At 41.1% G+C, this 19,936-nt stretch overlaps 1 protein-coding gene across 6 annotated transcripts in view; it reads right to left on the reverse strand.

Moving 5' to 3' along the window:
• Positions 1-5,817: 5,817 nt before the first annotated feature.
• Positions 5,818-19,936, reverse strand: part of BAAT (bile acid-CoA:amino acid N-acyltransferase) — a 36,553-nt gene continuing 22,434 nt past the window's right edge. For 5 of the 6 annotated variants that reach the window (XM_056117246.1, XM_056117244.1, XM_056117243.1 and 2 more), the window contains 3 exons: positions 12,646-13,145; positions 11,604-11,806; positions 5,818-9,767 (listed from right to left, as the gene is read on the reverse strand). In XM_056117246.1, coding sequence (XP_055973221.1) covers positions 9,171-9,767; positions 11,604-11,806; positions 12,646-13,108 — 1,263 coding nt within the window. In that variant the 5' untranslated portion in view covers positions 13,109-13,145 and the 3' untranslated portion in view covers positions 5,818-9,170. Of the gene's footprint in view, positions 9,768-11,603; positions 11,807-12,645; positions 13,146-19,029; positions 19,134-19,936 lie in introns of all 6 variants that reach the window. The other variant, XM_056117242.1, reaches the window with a different exon arrangement.

Here is a 19,936-nt window from a genome sequence, read left to right on the forward strand (position 1 = left end):
GGGGGGAGGAGAGAGAGAGAGAGAGAGAGAGAGAGAGAGAGAGAGAGAGAGAGAGAGAGAGAGAGAGAGAGAAGGAAAAGAGATAGGGTGATACACTCAGGTGACTAATAGTACCAGATGTTCTAGAGCTAAAGATGCTGAATCTTTCATTTTAAGTGGCCCTTTGTTCCAAAAGAATAAGTTTAAATAATAATTGTAATCTCACATTGGTCAGGTCTTTATGTAATTTCAAACACTACAAACAAAGATTTCAAAAAACTAGCAGTGAAAGAAAACAAGTTTTCCCCAAAATAGCAGAACTCAGACTTCTCATTGGCAACAATAGATGCCAAAATTGGGGGGTGGGGATGGAGAAAAAACAAAATATTGAGAGAAATTCAACTTTGACAAATGTTATCACTACAGAGAGAAAATTACAGACATTTTTAGATATGCTAAGATCTAGATGAAAATGAATTTATAATTACTTGAGATTGAAATTTGTAAAAGTACGCTGTCCTCCCATTATTCATCGATTTGCTCGAGCGGGCCCAGTAACGTCTCCATTGTGAGACTTCTTGTTACTGTATTTGGCATATTGAATATTCTGGGTAGCTTGCCAGGCTCTCTAAGAGGGGTGGAGTAATCGAACCCCGCTCAGCCAGGCTGGCTGCGTGAAAGGCAAACACCCTACTGCTGTGCTATCACTCCAGCCCTTGAGCCCTAAGGCCCTACCACCCTGAACATGCCTGATCTCATCTGAGCTCGGAAGCTAAGCAGGATCAGACCTGGTTAGTACTTGTAAAAGTAATAAAGTGAAATATAAAGGGAAGAATTGAGACAGGTTTTAACAAGTTGAGGGACAGAGAAAATACTAAAGCATAGTTATTTCAAATATTTATTATAAGTAACAATAATCTGAAACTAATAGTGACTGTACAAGAAGGGAGACATCCACGACATTGGCAACTATCACCCCATCTGCCTATTATCTGTCATCTACAAGCTGTTCACTCAAGTCATCCTTAATAAGATTGGCAGAATATTAGATGAAGGACAACCAAGCGAGCAAGCCGGGTTCGGAAAAGAATTCAGCACGATTGACCATATCCACACGATAAACAAGCTCATTGAGGTTTCTCAGGAGTTCAAGATGCCGCTCTATCTAATGTTGATTGATTTAAAGAAGGCCTTTGATTCTGTTGAGACGGAAGCAGTCATCAAGGCCCTAGCCAAATAGGGAGTTCAAACTCAATACATCAGGATCCTTTGTGAGCTGTATTACAGATTCACTAACAGGATCTCACCATTCTACAAAGAAGTGATCATCCACGTCAAGAGAGGGGTTCAGTAGGGTGGTACCATTTCACCAAAACTCTTCAGTGCCACCCTCGAGAACATCATGCAATGACTGGAATGAGAAGGAATGGGAGTGAAGATAGATGGTCGGCAACTACACCATCTTCGCTTTGCTGATGACATCGTTCTAATAACACCAAACATTAGTCAAGTGGCACAAATGCTGGCCGACTTCAACCATGAGTGTAGAAAGGTCGGACTCCAGCTGAATCTCACGAAGACAATGTTTATGAGAAACAGTCTCGTTCCTGATGTTCCATTCGCTCTCAATGGAATGACCATCTCCAAATGCAACAGTTATGTGTACCTAGGTTGAGAAGTCAACATGACGAATGACCTGGCACCTGAATTGCGCAGGAGGAAGAAAGCAGCTTGGAAGGCCTTCAAGAGTGTTGAAGAAATAGCCAAGAGGACAATGAACCTCCGGCTCCGGGCACATGTCTTTGATCCCACTGTTCTTCCTGCATTAATATACGCTTCAGAGACCTGGGCCCTACGAATAGAGGATGAGAACTCGATTTGGGTCTCCCAAAGAGGAATCAAAAGAGCTACGCTTGGAGTATCACGTTTCACTCAAATGAGAGAAAGAATTGGGAGTTCCGAACTCCGTAGACGATCAGGAATCAGGGACCCTGTCTCGTTTGCCAAGTCATCGAAAATCAGATGGGCTGGACATGTAATAAGATTTGGAGACCACCACTGGACTAGAGCCGTTACCGACTGGATTCCACAGGACGTCAAAAGACCACATGGCTGCCCACCTACAAGATGGTCAGACTTCTTTGTCAAGACCCTAAACGATTGGTTTGAGGCTCTTCGTGTTCCTAGAACGAACAGACGCCATTGGGCTACACTAGCACGCAACAGGAACAAATGGAGACATTACTGGTGCTCGCTCGAGCAAATCCATGATTAATGGGAAGTCAAGTGATCAAGTGAATAGTGACATGGAGAAAAATGTATTTTATGTTAAAATTCTTGTCTAAGGGCAAAATAACTTTATTATGAAATATTGTAAGCACATATTAAAAAGAAAGTACTATGGAAACTTCAGTATACTATCACCTATATTTTACTGTTCACTTTTTGCCACATTCCTATATAAAATCTAAAACAATTTCCTTATATTGTGACCCTTCATTTCTAAAAGTAGTACTCATTTCTAGTGACCTTTTTTATATAACCATGATATCATTATGACACCTACCAAGATAATGATAATTCTTTATTATTATTTGCTATCCCATCTGTATTCAGATTTGCCTGATGGTCCCCAAATGCCTTTTTACGGTTATCTTTTTATTATTATTTTATTATTATTATTTTCCCCCTTTTTATTGATTCACCGTGAGATACAGTTACAAAACTTTCATGTTTGAGCTTTGGTCATACAATCATCAAACACCCATTCCTTCACCAGTGCACATTTTCCACCACCAAAATCCCCAGTATTCCTCTGTCCCCCTCACCCCATTCCAACCCTTCCCCTGCCTGTGTGGCAGACAATTTCCCCCATACTCTCTCTCTACTTTGGTTAATTCAATATTTCGACACCAGTTCCACCACCACTCAAACCTACCGAAAAAGCAATGCTAGATGATTTGTTTTGTATTGTTTGTTATGGATAGAATATAATGTCCAGGAAATTCTGTGCCGTTCTTTTCTGGGAACTTTAGTTTATAGTCTCTGGGTCTTGGCCGTCGATGAGATTACATGGCAGCCAGGGGCAGTTTGTGGGTGTGACTGCCAAGCTTTTGGAAGCCTTGGGGGAGGAGGCCCAGTCCTGATCCAAGGGGGCTTGGGGATCTCAGCCATGGTCCTAACTGCGTCTTTTGATCTCTTTCAAGATTTATGGGTCTCTGAAATAAGGCGAATAAATGAGCCTATATAACTGAGCCAGAGGTGGTTTGTGAGTGTGGCTCGCATTTACCTGGCATTTGCCATTTAATTTCAGGTAAATTTGGCCCCAAGTTGTTGGGATCTGGCCAAAGACACAGCAGCAAATTTGGGGGTATCTGGAATTCTGAAGGCACCATCAGGCTGCTGATGCACTCGCCTCACAAATACAGATTGACCTGCTGGCGACACCATACCCCCACTTTTCACAGTTATATTATTCAAGCCAACCTCACCCATATTTTGATGTGACATTTCTTAAAATCTCTTTTATGTCTAAATACTCCCAGCTTACTGCAATATAAAAAAACAAGAACATAAAATTAAAATAATCCAAACTTTTAGGACTATTAGCTACTTGAGTGATGATAAACAGATTGCAGAATGATGTACAATGTGGATCTGTTGATTCTCTGTGTAGTATCCCTTAACTTGCTCTCCAGACACTCATAAGTAGTTTGATCTAAAGATTCCATGATGTACAAATTTAGCAGTGATGTGAGCAGTTCTACATCATGCTGAGCAGTCCACTTTATAATTTGTCATGAAGAACATAGCCAAATTGAATAATCTTAGAGATACTGAGTTTGATCAATGAGTTTAGATAGTGGCAATCTAGCCCATCTAAGAGAGGTAAGTTATCTACATGATGATACTTTCTATTTGGGAAAATTATTTAACTTAAAGGTGAAAGTAAACTAACAGTTATCTTGAAATTAATAAAATGAGAACGTTGCATCTTAAGAAACCACAAAAACATACACAAAACAACAGAAAGAATGAATTTGTTTAAAAAATTAAAATACAAAGCGGCTCTCTGGCACGGTCATGCTCCAGAAGCACAAGGACTTAATGCAGAGCCCAGCAGCTTGCGGCAGAAAAGTGAACAGACTGTGCGTTAATCCACAGCACCATGCCTGCCCGGGAGGGAAAGGGTGTTGCTCCCTTCTGCCTTTTTCCCCCTGGACAGGAAGATGGCGGCCGCCTCGGCGCTTTTTGCAAAGCCAGGTATGAGCCTCTGGTGACAGGGCAACTGAAACCTCATGGGAAGGGGGATGTTCCCGGCTCGTCCTTCACGCCCTACTGAGGTCATGGGTTGCCCCCCTCGAGTGGCTCTCCGGCACAGTCATGGCTCCAGAGCCACAGAAATCAATCTCATAATTATCTGGTTCTAGGCTGAAATATTTCCAGGCTTAATAAGTAAAATATCAGAAATACAAAATTGCACGACTGCCATTGCTACCGCAGGACATCATTTGGTTCTTGTAACCAGCTGTAGAAAACAAATTATTTCACAATGCCTTTTCAGCAGGTCTGATTTGGGAGATGCAAACTGTAAATAATAATGGTACTTGTTGAAACAATGAATCTAATCAAAGTAGATAGAGTGTTAACTTTCATCTGCCTCACAGGCATTGGGAGGGGTGGGAGGAGGGTTATATTGGGGTTCTTGGTGGTGCTGATAAGTTCTGGTGAAGGGAAATGTGGTTGATGATTGCATGACTGAGACTTAAACCTGAAAGCTTTGTAACTTTTCCCATGGTGATTCAATAAATAAATTTTTAAAAAATCAAAATAAAAAAAAACCTTGAGGACTATAGCAACAGTACAGTGGATAGGGGGAAAGGATGCTTGTCTTATACACAAGTGACTTGAGTTCGATTCCCTAGCATCCTATCTGGTCTAATGAGCAGTGCCAGGAGTATTCCTGAGTAGAGATCCAGGAATGAACACTGAGCATCATTGAGTGTGTGTGGGCACCCCCCCCCCCCACAACAACAGACAAAAAAAGAAACAACATCTACTGAGTCAGGAAAAATATAATTTTGATCGCAAAACCAAACAAAATGTATGACAGGCAAAATTCATTAAGAAGAAAAATATTAGTAGAAAGCTTACCTCTGTGGAGGGAGTGGGGAATAGGTGAAGGGAGGGATCCCTAAGACAATGATACAGGGAAGTGGTCACTCTGGACCAGGATTGGGTGGTGAAAGAAAGTAAAGTGGTATATGCATGATAACTTATTAGTAACAGTGTTGCAAGCCACAGTGCCTTAAAGAGAATAAAGGAGAAATTTTAAAAATCCACCATAAAGGGAGGCTGTGGGGCGGGAGGAAAATGCAGGAAGGAGACTGGTGGAGGGAAGTGGACACTGGTGAAGGGATCAGTGTTCGCTTTACCTCTGAAGCTCAATTATGGATCACTTGATAATTTACAGTGACTCAATAAATTAAAATTTTAATAAGTAAAAGTAAGTAAAAGTAAAGGCCCTCCCATTGATCATCAATTTGGTCGAGCAGGCCCAGTAACGTCTCTATTGGAGACTTTTTTGTTACTGTGTCTGGCATATTGAATACGTCACGGGGAGCTTGCTGGGCTCTCTGAGAGGGGCGGAGGAATCGAACTCAGGTCGGCCATGTTGGCCGCGTACAAGGCAGACACCCTACCCACTGTGCTATCGCTCCAGCCAAAAAATTTTAATTTTAATGAAAAAAATTATTTTGAAATATTGGGATGAAAAGAAAAAATAGGTGGTATAGCTAAATATTCAAAATAGAGTCAACAACACTGAAAACAAAGAGATTCAAACCAACAAATTTTATTATTTCCCCCCCCCATCTCACAGACAGCTTTATAAACATGAAGGATGCCCAAGAACAAGGAACCACGTGCTTGGACAACCTGAGCCTGATTAACAAACTAATTTTAAAATGTGCCTGTTAAGGTGGCAGGCTGGGGGTTGGGGGCTGGGGGAGCTAGGGGAGGTTCTAGGGGTGGGAGACATGGGTAACCCTGGTGGAGGAACTGGTGCTGAAACATAGTAAGAATAACTTTATAAATCACGGTGCTTTGATTTAAAAAAATTTTAAGTGAGGAAAAAATTAAAGTAGGCTTTCATTGAAGTCAAACAGAAAAAAAAAGAAAAAAAATACAAGCAAATAAATAAAAGAAATATGACAACTATGAGAAAAAAATTTGAGTGACCAGATTGGTTGCAAGAGAAAATTTTAAATGTGAATTAGCCAATACAAGAAATTCACCTATTAAAATAAGATGAGGAAAGGCAAAGTGTGTCTATTAATGAATGTAATCAAGCAGCAGAAAATTGAAAAATGAAAAAATTAAGAAAATTAAAGCTAACTCATATAATAATTGCTATGAGCCTGACATTATTCTAATAACCTCAAGTAAATTTTTTAACTTCAATGAATACTACAAAGGTACTTGCTGAAATTTAATCCTTTTTCTGACTAAAATGATAAAAGGAGGCCAGATAGATAGCCCAGGTGTTAGGGTGGATGCCTTGCATAGTGACACGAGTCACCAGATTCATGGTCTCCCTGGCATTTTCAGGTGCATCCCTGGGGCTCTTCCTCCACCACTGGAGTGACCCAAGAGGTCTCTAGCACGTAGGGTGGCCAGTAAAGTTCTAAAAAACTTTCAGCTCATTCGCTGAAAGTGGCCAGGAGGCATCACAGCCTACTCCGGAGCACTGTATTCCTCTCCATCTCCAAAGGGAAAAAAATCACATATTTTAGGAATAAAAAGAAACGTTGCTATTGAAAAAACATTCAGCACTTGCCATTTAATATGATACTCATAGTACTCATAGTGCTAATGGTTGCCCTTAACAGATTAACCAAAGTAATGTTTACTCCTAGATTACTAAAGTATTTGTACATTTTCAATAAAAAATTAACGTTTTGTTTAATTTAATGTTCTATATCTAAACAATTTATATCCATAGATATTTTATTGCAATTATTTACTTATTAATGCAGATACTTAAGAAGTAGTGATAATATACTTTCTAACATAACATAAAGACAATATTCCTTTTCTTAGAACAAAATACTTGGTACTTTTATAAGCCTATTTAAATTTTCTCCTTTAAATTTTCTTAATTCTTTTAACTCTTACTAAATTTTACATTGATAGGTTGTACTTATTTCATGTAAACCCAAAAATATATTAGCACAGAATTTTTCTAAAAGCTTTATTAATGAGAGAGAAGATATGATAATTATCACAATGAGATCTATGTACAAAAATAAAATTTAATGCAATACACTTTAGATGTCATATTTGAGAATTTACTTATGTTAATGAGAATAAATTATATTGTATTAAATAATCTGAATTTTTACATAGTTAAAAGTCACATAGAAATCAATCATCACAAACTGACTTTCACTGGTTTATTTTCCGAGAATTCCATTTAAAGTAAATTTTTATGTGCCTGAGAGGAGTAAGGAACATTGTATGCCTAAAACAATTGTATTATGAATTCACACTATATTTGTAATTTGTATTATGAATTCACACTGTATTTGTAATTTGTATTTGTAATTCACACTGCCTTAATAAAAGCAAATTTTAGAAATCATATTTTTAAAGTACTGGAAATCCACAGCAAGTCTTCCACTTGATTGTGGCATTAGAACTTTTTTTTTTCATTATATAGTTTTTATTTCACAAGATCCAATAACTATATATTTCTTTTTCTTTTTTTTTATTAGTGAAACACCATGAGGTACAGTTGCAGACTTACAAACTTTTGTGCTGGGGTTTTCATTATACAATGATCAAGTACCCATCTCTCCACCAGTGCCCATTCTCCACCACCAATGATCCCAGTAGCCCTCCCACCCTCCTACCCCATCCACCCCCACCCCACCCCACCTTTGTGGCATTCCCTTTTGCTCTCTCTTTCCTTTAGAGTGTTGTGGTTTGCAATAGAGGTATTGAGTGGAAATAATGTTCCGTTTATAGTCTACTTTCAGCACGCATCTCGCATTCAGAGTGAATCCTCCAAACATCCTTTACTTGGTGTTCCCTTCTCTATCTGAGCTGCCTCTTCTCCCAGCATATGTTGCCGGCTTCCAAGCCATGGAGCAGACTACTGGTACTTATCTCAATTATTCTTTGGTGTTCGTCTCCCATTCTGTTACTTATTATTCCCCAGATAAGTGAAATCGTTCTATGTCTGTCCTCCCTTTCTGGCTTTTAGCATGGTACTTTCCATGTAGAACCACGTGTATGTAAATTTCATGACTTCATCTTTTCTAACAGCTGCATAGTATTCCTTTGTGTAGATGTACCAAAATTTCTTTAACCGGTCATCTGTTCTCGGGGATTTGGGTTTTTTCCAAATTTTGGCTATTGTGAACAGTGCATCAATGAACAAGTGCAGGTGTCATCTCAACTGTACTTTTTTGCCTCTCTCAGATATATTCCCAGAAGAGGAATATATTGCTGGGTCAAATGGGAGCTCAATTTCTAACTTTTTAAGGATTGTCCATACTGTTTTCCAAAAGGGCTGAACCAATCGGCATTCCCACCAGCAGTGAAGGAGGGTCCCTTTCTCACCCCATCCGTGCCAACACCGGTTGCTTCTGTTCTTTGGATATATGGGTCAGTCTCTGTTGTGTGAGATGATATCTCATTGTTGTTTTGATCTGCATCTCCTTGATGATTAGTGATATAGAGCATTTTCTCATGTGTCTTTTAGCCATTCGAATTTCTTCTTTGAGAAAGTTTCTGTCCATTTTGTCACTTTTATCAAACATCTGAGACTCAAATCAAGATAATTTAAACAAAATGCATTTCCATTAGTAACTTGGAATCTGCGGGGAATTTGACTGAAACACCTGCACTGTAAGTGTTTCTACATGGGGTACAAAAGAATATTCCATTCACACTTTTGAAATAAGGACATATTCTGGTCATATAAACTAAGATTCAATTTATCAAAACATTGTAAGTGCATTCATCTTCAGAAAAACAACTGTGTGTAGAGTTTTTGTTTTCTTTAATTTCTTGCAGTTGACTCAACATGATTATGAATCTACAGAACTCCAGAAAACCCTTTTATGCTCTCAGATGAACATGCCTGCTTGTCCTCATTTTCTGTCTTCCACCCCGTCATCCCTGGCTCAAAGCTTGCTTTTGCTCCCAGTGAGGTTTTGCCTGAGAAATTTCTGTATCTCTGCCCAGGCATGCTCCTGAGCTGCTGCATGGGCCTCAGGCTGCCCGCCCCAGAGTAGAGGACTGGGAAAACCAGGGCTCCAAGAAGCATAGCACAAGGGCGAGTAGGGGGGCTCTATGAGGTGGCCAGCCCCGGGATATGCCAGTATCCTTCCGTTACTTTTTCCATGACTTCGCAACTGGCGCAAGCTCTGCTCTGCACAGTCTTTACTATTGACACATTGGTCATCTTCTCCTACAATGAAGAGGATCTGACCGTGGGCCTTTTCAACAGGAATTATGCTCTTCTGATTGTATTCATCCAAACCTTCCCACTTGTACTGGCGGAAGATCAAATTGCCAAAGGAATCGAACTGCAATCGCTCGGGACTGGGGATGGCGCCTGGAATAGTTAGATCCCTGTATCTGTGTGGCGATGGTTCATTGGCGGTAGTGGGCCCATTGATGCAGACTGTAGCTACTATTTGTTTCAGGAAACAGGCCATGGATAGGGCAATCTCTGCACCTTTGCTCACGCCTACAACTCCGACACCAGGTCCTTGGATCTGAATCACAACACAAAAAAGAACCTATTACAGGGGCCTAGCAGACCTTCAAAAGACTAGTGTGTAAATAGTGCATGCCAGAGGTCTGGTTGAATCTGGTGTTGACTCAAATTAGAGACAAAGAAAATCTTTATAGGACATACTCTGTGAAAGAGTTGTCCTACAGGCCAGAAAAGTAGGAGAAGAAAGGTAGCGGGGAGAGGAGTGGGGTGTGGGGAGGAGAGGAGGGCATCAGTATGATTTAATAGTTTGGAACAAAGGCATTGCCAGAGGGGTTCTACAATTTAAAGGGTGTACAGTATTGGTACACTACGTGGCGTAGTGTTTCTTATATGGAAAATGACTATTGCAACATAGGACTTACTACAGAAAGTCATTGTGCTAGGTGACATAATGCATATAAAATATTTAGCATGGAGCCCAACAAAGAGCTATTCAATAATAGATATGATTGTTGTACCACTGTTGGAGTAAATTGTAAGAAAGAGTGGACATTTCACATTTACGAATGGGAAAACAAATAATTTTACATGGTTTCACTTAATAGCACATCAACTTCAATATTTGATCATGTAATACTTGTTCCTACTTTATCTTTTTATTCATCACCATAAACATCAAACATTTGGGACCTCTTCAAGAGAGCTAAATAATTTCTAAGTGGCTAAATTAGCTAAAGAGTGGTTAATAAATTGGGGTTAGAGAGATAGTACATCTGTTAAAACCTTAGTGCTGCACATAGTAAACCCAGATTGGATCCTGGGCACACAGATTTGGATCCCCCAATTCTGCCAAGAGGGATCCCTGAGCACAGGGCTAGGAGTAAATCCTGAGAACAGCAAGGAATTTCCCCAAAACAAAAACAAAACAAACCTAAAAATCTAAATCATAATTAATACCTTAGTATTTAAATATTGATATTTAATACCTAAAATGGTTAGGAGATGTCCTGTTCAGTCCTTCTAGAACTGTAAAATGCCCATAGGAATCACTGGGGGATATGATTCAAAAGCATTCACATATTGAGGGACAGGACTGGTGGAAGCCTCTGGCTCATGCTGCAATAATGCAGCAGCAATGTTGGAACTGGTTCAGAATGACGCTCACATTTCAGATTGTTTTCCCTGGCCCGAGTCCTAGTACTGGAGCTTGATTCTGTGTCCCTGGATCAGAAACTGTGTAAATAGCTGATTGGTTGATTAGTTTAGCTAGTTAACTGGTACAGCAAAATTCAGTCTTGCTGCTGCTGCTCACTAATACTAAAGGTAAAGGTAAAGGCGCTCCCGTTGATCATCGATTTGCTCGAGCGGGCCCAGTAACGTCTCCATTGGAGACTTTGTTGTTACTGTGTCTGGCATATCGAATACTCTCGGTAGCTTGCCGGGCTCACTAATACTACACTCACTAATAGTGCCCCAGGACAAATACTGAATTTTGCCTTGTTTTTAGACTCAAGACTCTAGTATAACTGACTCGATTACTACCTTATGAAGTGATCGTCTTTGAAGTTTGAAGACATGTCAAAACATTAAAAAGCCACTGATACAACATCACAAGCTGTTTAAATTTAGTTTGGTTTGGAGGCCACACCACGGTCCTGACTTTTTCTCCCAAGAAAATAATCATTATCTATCCACCTCTAACTTTTGGAGGGAAGTGTCAGAAGGCCGTAAACTGTTCAATAATCGTTCCAATAACCCTACAAGGTGAATAAATATTATCATTTTCAGTTTAACTGAAAAATCTTCTATGTCCAGTCTAAACAGATTGGGAAATAGACACCTGTTATTTCTTTTTCTGTAATATTGCAAGGAAAATAAAAAGCACTTCAGTTACCTTGGGATGTGCTAGTAGAAAGTTGGCAGCTTCCTCAAAATACTCCAAGTCCACCTCCAACAGATCACTGGGCAGATCTTCAAAGTTAAAATAGGCCAAGGCCAGCACAGCAAAGCCATGGGAAGCCAAAAGACTAGCTCGAAATTCAATCAGACCCCCTATACCTCCAAATAAATCTATGACTCCAGGAAAAGGGCCTTCTCCTGAGAGCAACAGAGAGAGAGAATGGGGTTAGAAAGAGGAAATGGTAGTCAAGAAAACAGTGGTTAATTACATGGTGAACAAATGAATTCCACCTTATCTCCTCTCTCTCTCTCTCTCTCTCTCTCTCTCTCTCTCTCTCTCTCTCTCTCTCTCTCTCTCTCCCTCATTCTCTGTTTCACACATAGAAGCATGTTTTTATTTATTTATTTATTTTGGTTTGGGGGCCACACCTGGAAGTGCTTAGGGGTTGCTCCTGGTTCTGCACTCTGGACCAAGAACCAGATGGAATGCTGGGGATCAGGCCCAGGTGGGCCTTGTGTAAGGCAAGCCCCTTACTTGCTGTATTACCTCTCCTTCTTACACATTTGTTTTAAAATATTGAAGGCACGGGGTCAGAGAGAGAGACACACATGGGTGGGTAGAGAGCTTGCAGGTGGTTTTCTTGGATTCAATCCTGGTATGGCATACAGTCCCTGAAGAACGCACAGGACTGATGCCTAAGCACAGAGTCAGGAGTACACCCTGAACGCCCACTAAGTGTAGCCCAAATGCAAAAAAATGTTGGAGAAAGAGTCCCGGAGGGAAAATCTCTAAGCACAAAGTCAAGAATAACTATCCCCTGCAAATCCCAAAATGAAGATAATAGGGGTGAAAGCCAAGGATGCAACTCAGTGGTGGATCATATGCCTTTCAGTGTGAGGTCCTAGTACCATCCTCAGACACCACAAATAAATAAAAACTAGTAGCGAAATGCTGGTTCTCCAGTGAAAGGACATATTTGCTTCAGACTTTGTTTTTCCATCAACAATGTTTCCTCTACCACAAAGGTCCTTCTCACCTGGAGGAAGGAAAAACGCTCCTCTCAATCTTCCTTCTCGCATCGGCATCCGCTGCACCTCAGGGACTGAGTACCAGCGCTTCACTGTCGTTTTGGCCTTGGGCTCAACGCCTTCTGCTGTATGCGTCAACACTGACTCATAAAGTTCCAGAGTAACCTCAAAGGGGGTGTTCATCACATCCTTCTTTATCAGCCTCCGGAAAACCTTCTCGGGCTTCAGGGACCAGAAGAGCCCCATTGGATGGACTCCCACATAGTCACCTCCAAGAGCTGGAGCCTTTGTGAGGTCCAGCTCGCCATATTCATCTGCCCTGTAGAAGGCTCTGGACTGGAATGGCAACCCTTTGTCATCCTTTAGAGATGCTACGAGGGTCACCACCTCTGATGGAGGCAGACCTGTTGCCCGGATGTGCACAGGCACATCCACAAGGGCACTTTCTGGAGTGGCTCTCAGCTGGAACATTGACAATTGGCGAAGGTACCCAGTAGTACTTCCTGCCCTGAGGTGGGAGAGTAAATATGGAGTTAAGAGTCTTTAAATGACAAAGCAAATGTCCCGACAAAACTTAGCCAAACTAAAAGCTGAAGTGATAGCATAGCAGTTAAGGCACTTGCCTTGCATGAGATCTGCCCAGGTTTAATCCCCAGCACCCCATGTGATCTCTCAAGCCAAACCAAGAGTGATCCCTGAGAAAGCGCAGAGCCAGGAGTAGGCTCTGAGCACTGCTGAATGTGTTAAATAATAAAAATAATAGCAATAGTAATGAGCAAATAAGCAAAAAAAAAAAAAGCCTAGCCAAGTTAGACTTCTGGAGACTTGGCACAAAATGTAATGATCCTTTAAGGAGGGGGATAGATGGCATGTACTCATTGTTGTCCTTTAACAAAGAAAACTGGAATAGTGGCATGCTCTAAGTCATAAATAATTAACAGCAGAATTAGATAATCATGGTCTTGTCCTGTATAATACTGTGTTACCTTATCTGTGTGATTTGGGCACCACCTAACTTTTATTTCTCCGTGAAAATAATTCCATATGACCTTTTTTCACAGGTGTTTATTAGGAGTCAAGAGAATCATGCGTGATAAAGGGCTTATGGAAAGGATCAGTTTTCAACCCTGGAGTAGGATTACTCAAACAAGAAAGACATTGTGCTGCTGTTTTATGTAAAGATTTGTCCCTGCCACTGTAAGACCCATCTCCCTTCATCTATTTTCAGTTTCCATTTTAAGTTCTTAATCGCTGTCACTGTCACTGTCATCTCGTTGTTCACCGATTTCCTCGAGCAGGCACCATCAATGTCTCCATTCATCCTAGCCCTGAGATTTTAGCAAGTGCCACATTGGGGGCTCTTTCAGGGTCAGGGGAATTCGACCCATCATTGTTACTGGGTTTTGGCATATCATGTATGCAATAGGAGCTTGCCAGACTCTGCTGTGCAGACAGGATACTCTTGGTAGCTTGCAGGGCTCTCTGAGAGTAAGAACTAGACAATAAGAGGTCTCGACCACGCTTCCGGGAGCTTGGTTTTATAGTCTCTGGATCTAGGCAGTTGATGGGATAGCAGCGCCAGGGGCAGTTGGTGGGTGTAACTGTCTAGCTACTGGGGGATCTGGGTGGAGGAGGCCCAGTCCCTATCCAAACAGGCTTGGAGATCTCAGTTAATTATTAAGTTCTTAATAATAATCATATTATTAATTTATAAATAACTATTATAAATTATAAATAACTGTTATGATTATTATTGTCATTTTGTAAAATGGTTACAATAATGTTAACTTACAGAGATTTGATAAGCAAAGTTACTGCACCTTCATCACCACTAAAATGCCCAAAACCCTCAACCAATTTCTTTGTGTCACCCCCACCCTGTCCCTGCCTCCACTCCTTCCCCCCCTCTGCTTGATTATCTCAGTTATTCATTCAAAGACCAAGAGTTTGTCCTCGCTAGATATTGTTCATTCCCTTATGCTTCTCTGTATACCTCAGATGAGTCTGATTATCAGCTATTTGACCTTCTCCTCCTGACTTATTTCACTTAACATGCCCTCCAACTTCATATTTGTTCTTTTAAAGGGAAAAAAAACCTTTATAATCTTATATCTGTGTTTAGGTCTTTTCAATGAAATAATAAATGTCAAAACATTGTTTGTAGTAAATATATTGTTAAGAAGTCATTTTGTACTCTGTTGTTCCATCTTGAGAAAAATGAGCTCTTCTCTTTTCTCTTCTTTCCATCCTCTCCTTTTTCTCTCATTCTTTTTCTCCTTTCTTCCAGACCTCATTCTACAAAGTATCTGAATCAATGTGCCCATGTGCACTACATGCGAAGTGAAATAAAAACAAAATAAATGTAAGAAAATATTAACTAAAATAACAGATATAGAACAGAGAAATAAAACTGAAAGCCAGCACATAGTATGGCAGGTAGGGGACTTACCTTGCAGCTCACCCAGCTATAATTCGCAACACCCATATGGTTCTCCAAACCCTGCCAGGAGTGATCCCTGAGTACAGAGTCAGGAATAAGCCCTGAGCATGGCCGAGTATGGCCCCCAAAGCCAAACAAACCAAAGAATTGGTTACTGAGGCAAGAGAGATAATACAGTATGTAGGGCACTTGTCTTGCACACAATAAATCTGAGTTCAATTTCCCAGCACCCCATATTGTCCCCTCAGTACTGTCAGGAGTGATCCCTGAGTACAAAGCCAGGGATAAGCACTATGCACATCAGGATGTGACTCATAAAGAAAAACTGAAAAAAAAAAATAACTATCTGACTCAATTTCCATGATTTCACAATTCTTTGTTACTATTCCATTTCTCAAAACTTCTGTACAATGTCAATATCAATGTATTGATTCAACTGATTTAATGTATTGATTCAATGTATTTTTTCAACTTTATTTTCACATTGAATGGTTTACCATAATTTGTTCATGTGTTCTGAATCTGATCTTTATCCCCTCTGCCACTAATCCCACATAAGAATGCCAATTACTAAAGAGCAGCAATGATTTTCCTCTTTCAAGAGGCCACTGATATACAATAAATACACATATGCGTTTAGGACTTGAGATATTTTTATCAGGAGTAGAACAACTAGTGCAAATATATAATCAAAATGTAATTCTTATAAAATGCTTCTTTCACAGAGAATGGCTAGAGTACCTTCCTGGGACATGGTTCGAGAATCTATAGCCCAGAGATGATCACTTAGCATCTCTATGAATGCCTGTGATCTCAACCTAGGAACCACTGCTGATTGCATCAGGGCTGGTACACAATCTAAATCACAATGTGCTCAAGATACTTTCCTTGTATTTAAAATTGGGATACAGCCTGAGTTCATGGCTCCCTGAGAAATGGGTGGTCATGGATCATCTCCCATGCCATGCAGAACAAATGTACTTCAGGTACAGCTTGGTGGCTGCCTCATGGGACTAGCAGCACATGAGTGTCTATGCCATGTAGGTGCTGCTGGGAGACTTTACCAGTCCTGATTCACACCAGGCATTTACCCAGGCAGCTGAGAATATTCTAACAGTGAGGTAGATGCTACTTCCTTCACTTCCCTCTTTACCAATACTTGTGCCACACAAATGTATACACCTACATAACAATTCTAATAACATATTTGGGTCCTAACAATGTTATTATAAAATGTGCTCCAAGGGATTATATATAATGTTTTCAACTTGCTTTCCTTTTCATTTGCTTTTTAGTAAAACTGGCTTTTAAGTCAATAGTGATTTAAAAATGAAAGAAAGAAAATTGGGAACCTTCCTTTCCTAGCCTCATCCTCCCTTCATCTTTCCCATTTCTTGTCATTAGGGTCTTCTCTTTCTTTTCTTGATTCTGAAGCACTTGGTTTTAAGTATGTATGCTGGTAACTAGGCTAGCAGGACACATTAGAATAATTGAATAAGATTTTAGTCAACTATCACACATGTCATAAAATATAACCTTTTCGTTTCTATATTTAGAATAAATTCTCTTTTCAGTCCATGTTTCTCCAGGTGGCAGGGATACAATCACAGAACAATCTGCTTTTCCTTGGTCTCCACCTAACTTCCTCTTGACTTCTACACAGAGCTGGAAGTTAAGGCCGAACATTGGTTTGGTCTTTCTCTCTTGCCACAGGGAACTTAGGTTTATTGAGTTACACCCATCACAGTGCTCCTGAGGCACTCCCATTTCTCTGTGTTTATCTTTAACTTCTCCTCTATGCTCTGCTTCCCCTATCTGTCAGTCACCCATATCCCCAAATCAGACCCTGTAATTTGTAAGGTCAGATCCTGGATTTTGTAAGTGAAATGTTGCTTTTTCTTTACCTTGTATCCTTTACTTAGTTTACTTTAGAGTTAATATCCTTTCTTTATAAACACAGCACTGTAGCACTGTAGCACTGTCCTGCTGGTTTTCATCAATTTGCTTGAGTGGGCCCAGTAACGTCTCCATTGTGAGACTTGTTGTTACTGTGTTTGGCATATTGAATACGTCATGAGTAGCTTGCCAGGCTTTGCCATGCGGGCAAGATACTCTTGATAGCTTGAGGGCTCTCTCAGAGGGGCAGAGGAATGGAACTCGGGTCAGCCAAGTTGGCTATGTGCAAGGCAAACGCCCTACCCGCTGTGCTACTGCTCCAGCCCATATGTTTTTGTAACGTGGGAGTTGATTGACTCCGAATAATATTTACTCCTGGGCATCTGTCATATTTACTCAACTTAAGCCTCCGTTGCCCTTAGGTACTAGCACCCAAAAAGCAGAGTCCTGATGAAGGACTGGATGGACCCATAAGTTACCCTGGCATCAAAATGGGACAGGCTAAGTGTCATAAGACTTATAATAAGTTAAGAGGATGGTTATGGACTAATTTTGTCATGACCAAAAGAGAAGTGACTGGACAAGGACCCTTCAGGGATTAAGGACAACTAATTGGCCTGAGGACTGTAGTCTGGGATCTATAGCAAGATGTCCCCAGGAGAGCCTCCCTATAAGATTAGTATATCTCTTACTGTGTCCATACAAAATGACTAGAAAGATTACTAAGAAGTAAGTAAATCTACAATGATAGTTTATGGACTAAGGAAAGGAGAAGTATGTCCTTAGGTGAAATTCTGCTCTTCAGTGGATATCTTTGGTGGATGAGAATTTGTCCTAGAAGAAGCTTCCCCTGGGGCAAGGACTTTACGTCTGTTGATCGTATAACCACACCTATGTGCAGTTGCTACCCTCACCCTCAGAGGGTAGCATCTCAGGCTGCAGGACTGGACACGGAGAAAGTAGCATGAGGGAAAGGTGGAGATGGGAATGAGGGGCAATGTAAGGCTGGAATGGGGCCCTCAGTGAGACTGGAACAGGCTGTGAGGACAACGGAATAAACAGCAGGACTGAGATTGGAGTAAATGGCGACTGATCACTAAGCAGCCTGGCATCCCTTGTTCCCTTCTTTATTTGTCTGTTGGCAGTGGCTGGAGGCCAGGGTGGGGAAGCAGCTCATTGCCACAGAATGCACAAGTCCAGTGAGAGCACACTTATTTATTGTATACACATCTGGCATCGCTGGTGAGATTTTGCAATTTCGCGTCCCTTCATGATTTTGCAATACAAAAACTAAGGCTGAAGGGTGAGCACGAGGAGGAATAATATAGGAGTGGATGAGACTGGAAGAAGGCAAAGGGAGACTTGATTGAAATAAACCGCAACTGATCACCAATCAGCCTGGCCTTCATTTCCTCCTTCATCTTTCCATTACCACAAGCGGTCAAGGTTGAGGGAAGTGGCCCCAGAACACACAGGCAGCAAATGAGCACCTTGCTTCTTATTTATTTATTGAACACACAAAGACTGTGAAACTCTGCTCATACATTAATTATTCATCTGCTACTTTTACTTTTTAGTAGATTTCAGGGGGGCAGCTTCTGATAAGTAGGAGGACCAAAGAGGTAATGTAAGTTTAACCAAAAGCCAAAGATAAAGGAAAGTGAACTGCTTATCCAGTCTAAAGGCAATCGAATGCACTCTATTCTTAAAAATACAAAAAAAAAAAAAAAAACAACAAAAACCACCCTATTTTTGCAAGGAGGACCCGCTCGGGATGGGAGATGTGGGCCGAAAGTAGACTATAGTCCAAACATGATGGCCATTTAATACCTCTATTGAAAACCACAACACCCAAAAGAGAGAGAGAGAGAGAGAGAGAGCGCAAAAGGGAATGCCCCGCCACAGAGGCGGGGTAGGGTGGAGGGGATGAGGTGGGGGTGGAGGAAGGGATACTGGGATCATTAATGGTGGAGAATGGGCACTGGTGGAGGGATGGGTACTCGATCATTGTATGACCAAAACACAAGCACGGAAGTTTGTAAGCCTGTAACTGTACCTCATGGTGATTCACTAATCACTTGTATCACTCTTCATTCTGTTATTCATTGATTTGCTCGAGCGGGCACCAGTAACATCTCCATATTCACTGTACTAAAGGGACTGAATAAACAGTTCAATTTTAGAAGCAAAAAAAAAAAAAAAAACACCCCAAGGACTTAGCACAGGGAGCCACCCGCTTGGAGCAGAAAAGCAAATGGACTATGTGTTAAACTGCGCCAGCATGCCTGCCCAGAGGGGAAAGGGTGTGGACCTACTCGCCCGCTCCTCTCTGGAAAGAAAGATGGCGGCCGCACTGGAGCCTTGTGGACAGCAGGTTTGAGCCAGGGGCGGGGGGCGGCAGGGGCCTCATGGGAAGGGGGGCGTTCTGGGCCGTCCTTCACGCCCGAACGAGGCCACCAGCTGCCCCCCACGAGCGGCTCTCCGGCACGGCCACGACTCCAGAGCACAGAAACCAATCTCTTAACTATCTAACTTTTAATAGAAATACTTCCAGGGTTAATAAGTAAAACAGCAGAAATCCAAAACCGCGCGGCCGCGATAGACATCATTTTATTCTTAAACCCAGCTGTAGAAAGCAAATCATTTCACAACGCTGTTTCAGCATATCTGATTGCGGGGGGGTCGTAAACTCTAAACAATAATTGTGCATCTTCTATCAAAACAATGTATCTAGTCAAAGTAGATAGAGTACTAACTAGAACTCATCTGCCTCACAGGAATTGGGAGGGGTGGGAGGTGGGGTTCTATTGGGGTTCGTGGTTAAAAATAAGTATTGGTAAAGGGAAATGTGTTTGATACTTACATGACTGAGACCTAAACCCGAAAGCTCTGTAACTTTTCCCACAGTGATTCAATAAAGAAATAAATTATAAAAAAAAAAAACACCCCACCTTACTTAGCTT

The sequence above is a fragment of the Sorex fumeus genome, unplaced genomic scaffold, assembly GCF_029834395.1.
Source record: "Sorex fumeus unplaced genomic scaffold, SorFum_2.1 ptg000034l, whole genome shotgun sequence".
NCBI lineage: Eukaryota > Metazoa > Chordata > Mammalia > Eulipotyphla > Soricidae > Sorex > Sorex fumeus.